Genomic DNA, 8,154 nt, shown 5'->3' with positions numbered 1-8,154 from the left:
TTAAATAACCATAGCTTGCTCAATTTTCAACCAATTTTCAAACGGTTTGGTTTTTTATAAACATCAAAGATGTATTTATGATAATGCATACTTATAATCATGGACTTTCTTATGAAAATAACATTAAGCAGATAAAGCAATAGCTATACACACACACACAAGGTATTTATATTACATATTTGCCGGTGTATATATATATTTCCATTTATTTTATTATATTGTTAATATTTAAAATAAATTATAAAATTAAAAATATATTTATATTTTATATATAAAAATCGGNTGTGTGCCTTGGAAGTCTTATTCCATAGGGCAAATCATTGTTCCATAATGTATTTCTAATTCCAGTGGTGGCTATTCTGTTTCCATTCAGACTGTAACTTTACATTTAAATGAGGATGTAAGGCTTCTGATTAACATGCCTCATGAGTTGCTTGTGAAGCGCAAGGGGCAAATAATGCATCACAACCAAGCACACCAATGGGAATATGCTGCACACAGATGATCAGATGTGCTTTCAAATCCAAAATTGCCTTCTGCATTTCACGTCCCTAAGTGCTTTATAGTAAAGTAAAAACCCATAAGCCGTGCGACGAGACGAGCACAGTGTCCCAGTTTAGAATTACAGTGGTGATGCTCTACTTTGTTATTAAGGCTTACATTTGACTTTCATCTCCTCTGCTGCAGACAACCCCAGCCTCCTCAGCCATGTTCCTGTTACCGTCCAGGTGCTGGATGTGAACGACAATCCGCCAGAAATAGCTACAGACGAGGAGGTCATTGTGTGTGAGAGCTCCAGGCCGGGACAGGTGAGCATCTAGGATTCAACTAGAACAATCTGCAACCACTATCTCTCCTCCCTTATCTCTCCACGCATTTTCAAATCTGTCCACCGCTGTGCTGTTACCTCATTCTCCTCCCTGCCTGCATGCATTCTCCTCTAAACTAATATTTCCTTGGGTAGTTTGGCCCCTCACAGAGCTGAGCAGTAAGAAACAGCAAAGGCGTGTGAGCGAGCTGCTTAATCATCCAAAATGAGTATCTCAGCAGCAAACCATGACAGCATTAAGTCGGAACTCATTCCAATTTGCTCTCAGTAGTGTTTGATTCATTCAAATTAGGAAGGTTTTTGAGATATAGAGCAATCAGCAGCGTGAAAATGGCTAAAAAGGCGCTTTGGCAAAGGATGATGGAGTAAAGGCACAACTAAAATCATGTTTGATAGCATTTTTTAAAGCTAGTGAAGGAAAAGTTTGAATTAAGGTTTGCATTACATTTGAATTAAGGTTGCATTATAGCCGCAGGGTTCTTGGCCCATGAGGGATGTGTGGGAAGAATTCTAACGTCTGTAATGAGACAGTGGCAAACAGCCATTTAACTGACAACCTATGTGAAAAAATAGAGCTGCTAATTGATGTTTGAGCATCTGTTTGCATTTGACACCAATGTATCGTATAACCCTAACCCTTAAACAATGATGTTACTGGCAATGGGAATGTTGTTTCGGAGTATTCATACGTTGCCCTATTTTAAATGTGGCCGGTGCCAATGTTAATAGCATGTTAACATCTAATAGAACACCAGGTGGTGCGTGGATGTGTCTGAATCAAATGTGTAATCACACTGATATGTGCTAGCTAGAGGTGTACAGACACGTCTTTATACACATATTTGTAAATTATTTTGTTAAACCAATAAAATCACCCGTCTGTGTTTCTTCACCTGAAGTGGGTGTGGTTTATATTGGCACGTCATACGGTTCATTTCTTAATTCATGTTTTAGAGATAGGAAACAGTTCTCTAAGCTCACAGATTTCTCAAATGAGACCGAGGACACATTAAACTGTCATTACGCTCTAAACCAAAACTTACATTATGCAGAACTTTGCAACCACTCAGAAGCCAACCATGGGTGTTGTATCCTCAGGCAAGCATTTAAAACCAGTATTGCTTCCTTTCTTTCCAGACATCCCATTATCGTGAGTTCAAAGACTAATCAAGAGGTAGTTAGCTTTATACATTTATGTAAAAAACAAATTCACTTTGAATCCACACTAGAAGAAAGATAACTGTCATACTCAGCCAAAAGCATCCACAAAGGGCATCCTAATACATCAGAGTGAAAGACAGAAGCTTGTGCAGGTATAGTAGCAGCACAACAACAACACCGCAAATCTCACATTGGAGATGAAAACCCTCCTTTAAAACAGAGGCTATTGTGTCATTTTTCTCTCAAGGCTGGCTCCCTTTCCCACTGTCACTTTGAGGTTTACCAATTAAGAACTACAATCTGACACAAGTGGCAGCGAGGTTGCCGTGAAAGCACTTCTGTCATTTTTAGATGCAAGCCTACACAAGTCCAATTGTTCAGAAATCTGAGTGTTGCAACGAGAAAATGACACAAGACCAGGTGTCTGTAGGTTAAAGCAGTGTTTTTCAAAGTGGGGGCCCCGACCCCCCGGGGGGCCGCCAGGGGGCGTCAAGGGGGGGGTCACGCAAAGTTTGAGGGAAAGGGGAATTTTTTTTTTTTTTAAAGTTACATTTTTTTTATTTTTAGATTTTATTAATAACTGCATATCTATCAATCTATGTATCCTTTGATGCCAATCTTTTAATATGTTTTACTTATTCATATATAGATATATTTTTTTTTTTAAATCACACGACCGCCCTTCAAGCCAATCAGAATCGAGCTGCCGCTACTGAGAGTGAAACTGAGTATCTGCTCAGCTTTTGGAGCAAGTGAGAGCTAGTGAATATTTCGCTCTGCAGCTGGATGAGAGCACAGATGTAGCAAATATTGATGTTTATATATATGAATATAAATATGTTTATTGTTAATATTACTGTTGAATATTATATATAATACTATTAAGGCATAAGTAGCTTTCAAAAATAATAAAAATATATGTTAATTGTTCATATTAATGTTCAAAATTACGGTATATAATATTATAAAAATGCTTTAAATTTTTTTTTACTGTTGATATTACTGTTTAATATTGTGTTTAGAATGTTTATAACAGAAGACACAATGAATGTAATGAATGACAAACAAAAGATAAATACAAAAAATGTTTAGAAGAATAACTGATTATTAATTATTAATACAAATATATATTAAGAAAATGTATTAAGCTGTATGATTAATTTGTCATATTCTCCATCATACTGTAATGTACTCATCATTAAAAAAAAAAAAAATTGCAACAGGGGGGTCCCAGCCAGACGATAATGCTATCCTTGTCCTGGTCCTTGGTCCTTGGTCCTTGGCATTGCATCCTTGCATGGCATTCATCCTTGGCATGGCAAAGTTTGGGAACCCATGGGTTAAAGGACCTCTGACCAATTATGAGCATGCGTCAGACAATAAATCAACTCCTTGTCCTGAATGCAATCAGTGACAAGTGTTCCACTAATTAAATGTGTTTCTGAACAACAGGTGATCCAGACCGTCACTGCGGTGGATAAGGATGACTTTGCCAATGGACAGCGCTTCTCCTTCGCTTTGCCCAGCCAACTGCCGGTTAATCCCAACTTCACCCTGAAGGACAACGAAGGTAATCAAAGTAATCAATATGTTTGTTTGCATTTCTTATGAGTTTTGCACTGTGCCTCCAGGGCAGGGCTTCACACTCATTGCTCACATTTCAAGTTCCAATAAGCTGTACTGATTTCCCTCATACCTTCGAGGTGCAATGGAAATATGTCAACCGGTGGACATGTGGAGATTCAAATGCCACCGGGACCTACTCAAAGTCGGGTCTCGTGACACATAAGAGTCATAGAAGTTTTGGCGTGTTTGCTCATCGTGTTGTCAAATGGATTACTCCCTCTTTTACTCCCCCACTCCGGCGTGCCTTATTTTGTGCCGGCGCAAGGCCAACAGTAGATGTTACCATGGCAACCGTCTCAGTCTCAGGTGAATTCTCTCGCCGCTAAGATGGTCTGCAATCACGGGGCTTTTTGAAAGCTCTCAGCCAGAAGATCTCACAGATGCCCACTGAGAGGAGGAGTACACATCGCTCAGGTCTGTGAGGCGGAGAGAGAGGAAGGGAGCGCGAGAGAGATCAAAAAAATCAATTTGATAATAGGAGATAAGTCTGTTTTAGCCCTTGGTCCAGTTGCTTCCCACCAAAAGAAGACTTTACCTTGCCTTCTTCGACCATATTGAGTTAAGTCTGGCTGCGTTCATATAAGTGGCACTCAGAGACTTCCCTCACCTCCTGCCCACCTTTCGTCTTGAGGGGCGGAGAAATGTAAACAAAGCAAATATCGACTTCTACAATGCTGCCTCAAAGACCCACATCTCCTGCAGGACAAAACATTATCATATGAGAGGGTTAAATATGCTATGAATAGATAATTCAGCAGCAGTTTGCTTCTGTTTAACATGAAACCCAGTAGAACACACCCAATACATAGAAGTGTGATGGGATTCTTGTGAAGAGGAGTGGAATATTTGGTGTTCTTTTTGGGGGTGTTTTTAGGCTTCGTATAAGACCTGGAGCCAAATTGACACAATTTATTTCCCAGCTATTGGAGATCTGCTATTTTGGCATCTCTTTCAGGGTTGTGAAAAACACGTGTTAATATTGTATATCTTTCTCGCTTGGTTTCCCTCGGGGTGTTGTTAAGATATACCTCCACTATTGCATGCAGAACATCTTTCACTGATTTGTCATATGCTGTGTTAGGAAATCACAGTGTGGAAAGTTAATAGAAGTTATCAATGAAAAAGTACTTGTTAACCAACAACAACCTGGCCATGTTGATTCAGAGCTGTTGCTCCTTGTTTGTTTTGCTTTCTGGATAGTAATGTGCTGTTTACACGAGAACGCAAACGGTTGTATCCGCTACTTTTCTTTTTCGTATAGCCCGTTCGTTCACACGAGGCCGTAACGGAAACGTGGAAACGGACCCCGCAAACGATAACGGGTCACAAGGTGGATAGATCTGCAAACGGAACGCTCTGGGGGGCCAAACGGCTCTGTGTGTACGTCCTATACGATCATTTCCTGATAACGATGAAGCCATAGCCCCACCTCTCCCCACCTCTGCTGCTCACTGCTGTAGGATGGTCAGTAGCTACTGCTACTGCTACTGACCATGCTACAGATGTTAGTGCAACATCTACAGCTACTGTACCACAACCATCAGCAACAAGTGGACATGGAGAATTACATGAACTACATATTGCTAAATCCACCGCGGGGCATAAACAGAAGGGCAACCATGCTTGGGGGGTCTTCTTCACTGCTTTTGGTGTATTTTGTGGCAGAAGTACAGCATCACTTACAGGCCCGGCATATGTACTACAGCGTCTCCAGCGCTCCCGAGCGGTCTCGTGTGAACGGAAGACTTTTTTATATCGTATGCGTTTGCGTGTAAATGGGGTCTAAGATGTTTGCCGGGTTAGGGTTATTTTGGCCGTTATAAAGTTGGAAATTCAATTGAAATAATGTCCTCCATGGCGGTCATTCCCAGAACTTTCAATCAGAAGTTTGTGGGTTTGATCCCAGCCCCTGCAGTCAACATGGTTATGCATCCTTGGGCAAGATACTTGAAAATCTCAATGGCATTGCCAACTGTGTGAATGTTAGCTTCCCTGAGAGAGTGGCACATTGCGCTGTATGAAAATGGGGTGTGATGGGTGAATGATGGCTTGTAAATGTAAAGCATTTATAGGGGTTGTAAAGACTGGATAAAGTGCTACATAAATACTGTCAATTTACCATTTACTCTGTCAAAAGAGCCATCTGCTGCAAAATATTCCCAAAGCATTTGGGAGGAAACTTTTCTTTCTTGAAGGAGTGATAGAAGTTTTTTTTGTTCATCGTGTTTAAGTAATGGTGCCTTTCAGTTTGGATGAATATCATCCCACAAGATGTAGTTTTTCTCAAAATGTATCTATGATATAATCCCATGTGGGATGGACGATGATGTGTCATTACACGGATATAAGAAATTGTTCAAACTTTTTGAATTTCCAAGGGAGAACTTAGAAAGAAAAGTGAAGTTTAAGAATGATATTGTGGTCTAAATTATTCCCTTAAGGATAAGCTGTCCTTCTGGAATAAATAGGCCATGTAACTAACAGTTTTTACTCTCTGTTTCTTCACAAGGCATACTTTATTTAACCAAGAGAGCTGTTAGAGAGCATGTTCTGATTTGGAGCCAGAGCCGGGCGGTAAGTTGACCACATGAAAGCCTCCATTTTGTTCTGTTGACCACAGAGTGAGCTGCACTGGAGCAGTTAAATGTCTTGATCAACGACACTCTTTAAGCTGCTTTTACACAAGGAAAGTGGGTTCTGCTTCAAAAACGACACTCTATCAAACACACGTGTACTTTATGTTACATTCAGCAGTTTATGTATAAAAGAAAGTGCAATTCTTGAGTAAAAACATTATATTACAGTGATTACCTTGTTGCAGTGGTGCAGCAATGAGTCATGTTAAACCCCATGCCCCCGGGGGCGGGTGCAAAACACAACAATATTCATGAAACTGTGTCTCAGGGCTTCTTAACATTTAACAACCTATCAGTGGCGAACCGTAAGGGCCTTCAAGGTATTTAATTATATAAATAAAATGTATGTAAAATGAATAAATGAGAAACGTATCTGTGTTGTTGATCTGTAATATTACAGTGTTGCGTTGATTTTGGTGTGTGTGTCTACAGAAGGTCCAGTTGTGATAGACACGGTTCGCCACTGCAACCTATTCATGTGTCATACCCACTTAACGGGAAGAAACTCAGCTAACTGACGATATGAACCATTTTTACAAAAAACATTTATGTCAATAGGAGTAGTTTTCATATAGAGTGTATGGGAGCTTCCGGTTTTGGGCATGCTGGCTGCGCATCACTCTCATTCACCAATGGTAATGTTTAGATGGATTTAGGAACTTCCCCTCGATTATATTGGCTCTAACGGTTTAAAAGTGGTGTCAATCACCAAAATCGACTGATGGGTTCCAGAGATATGGTAAATACACCCAAATGACCCCAGAAGTGGGTTTTTTTTTCTAAACCTCTCTAAAAAGGTCAGATTTAACTTGTTTTGCATCAATCTTGATACAGGGTACTCATTATATGTTATAGTTTGGATTCCTAAAGCTTTTAGTCTCCGATTCCCATCATTCAAGGGTGGTTTTCACTATAAGTAATGTTTTTTTTTTTTGGACGGAAACTATAATTTAAATGTTTTTACTATGTTCAATCTGAATTTACTTTAAAATAAAAACATCTATATTCATTCTGACGTTTCTACATCCAACTCACAGGCATATCATTGCTTTGAGAAAAAAGATGATTAATTTACCCCTTTTAGAAGTGAAGATATAGTCATTTGTCCTGGGCATGTCATTTTCGAGCCTGAGACCTGAAAAACAGGCTTGGGGTTTAACAGGTTAAAAACAAGAAATTAGCATTGTACTAGTTCCGGTTTAACTTTATTTTTGGTTAGTCTAAAATACTGTTGTACATATGTAGTATAGCCACAGTCATGAATTTCAGAAGCTTTAATGTGTCACAAACACAGTAGTTGCCAAAAAGTGTCTAAATGAGTCTACGAAACGTCATCACGCCAAACATTAGCCGCCCTTAGCTTCGGCGGTGAAGTCATGAGGTCATGTAGTTTCTATGTATTTCTTGTCCACCAACAATAATTAGTAATTACTTGTCTCTAAGTTTCTCTTAGCCTATCCATACTTTTCCAAACACCAAAATCCCCCTGAATTTGAAGCTGCTGCCATCTCCAGTCACTTGGTGCCCACATTTGCATTCACACTCCAAAGAGGTGTCGGAGTCATATAGCGTTCGGCTGCACTTGGGTATGAAAAGTTGCTGTGTTCACAATATATTTGTGGGAGAGAGCGAGAGAGAGGAACACAATGTACCATACTGTTGACTCCTGTGTCTGATAATTAAAGTAAGCTCTTCACACTCAGAGCTGCTTCTTTCTTTGTAGCGGACCAACAGTTGGTAGCTGCTCTGTGCCAGAGCCTAATACCTCCCTCTGTTGTTGTGCAACTGACGAAAATCCCTCTGTCACTCACACCACTAACTCTCTCATGACCTCCTTTCCTGCTCACTTCACAGTAAGCTCACAATGGGACTCATGGAACTTGGAGTTGGGTTGCTTTGTCC

At 39.9% G+C, this 8,154-nt stretch overlaps 1 protein-coding gene across 1 annotated transcript in view; it reads left to right on the top strand.

The window, feature by feature from the left end:
- Positions 1 to 3,674, top strand: part of LOC104955485 (cadherin-18-like) — a gene marked incomplete at its 5' end in the record, with an annotated part of 15,141 nt that extends 11,467 nt beyond the window's left edge. The window contains 3 exons of the mRNA XM_010782812.1: positions 688 to 809; positions 3,443 to 3,560; positions 3,622 to 3,674. Coding sequence (XP_010781114.1) covers positions 688 to 809; positions 3,443 to 3,560; positions 3,622 to 3,674 — 293 coding nt within the window. The remainder of the gene's footprint in view (positions 1 to 687; positions 810 to 3,442; positions 3,561 to 3,621) is intronic.
- Positions 3,675 to 8,154: the final 4,480 nt, after the last annotated feature.

The sequence above is a fragment of the Notothenia coriiceps genome, unplaced genomic scaffold (genome assembly GCF_000735185.1).
Source record: "Notothenia coriiceps isolate Sejong01 unplaced genomic scaffold, NC01 NC01_scaffold00024667, whole genome shotgun sequence".
Classification (NCBI taxonomy): Eukaryota; Metazoa; Chordata; class Actinopteri; order Perciformes; family Nototheniidae; genus Notothenia; species Notothenia coriiceps.
This window is presented reverse-complemented; position numbering and strand designations above follow the sequence as displayed.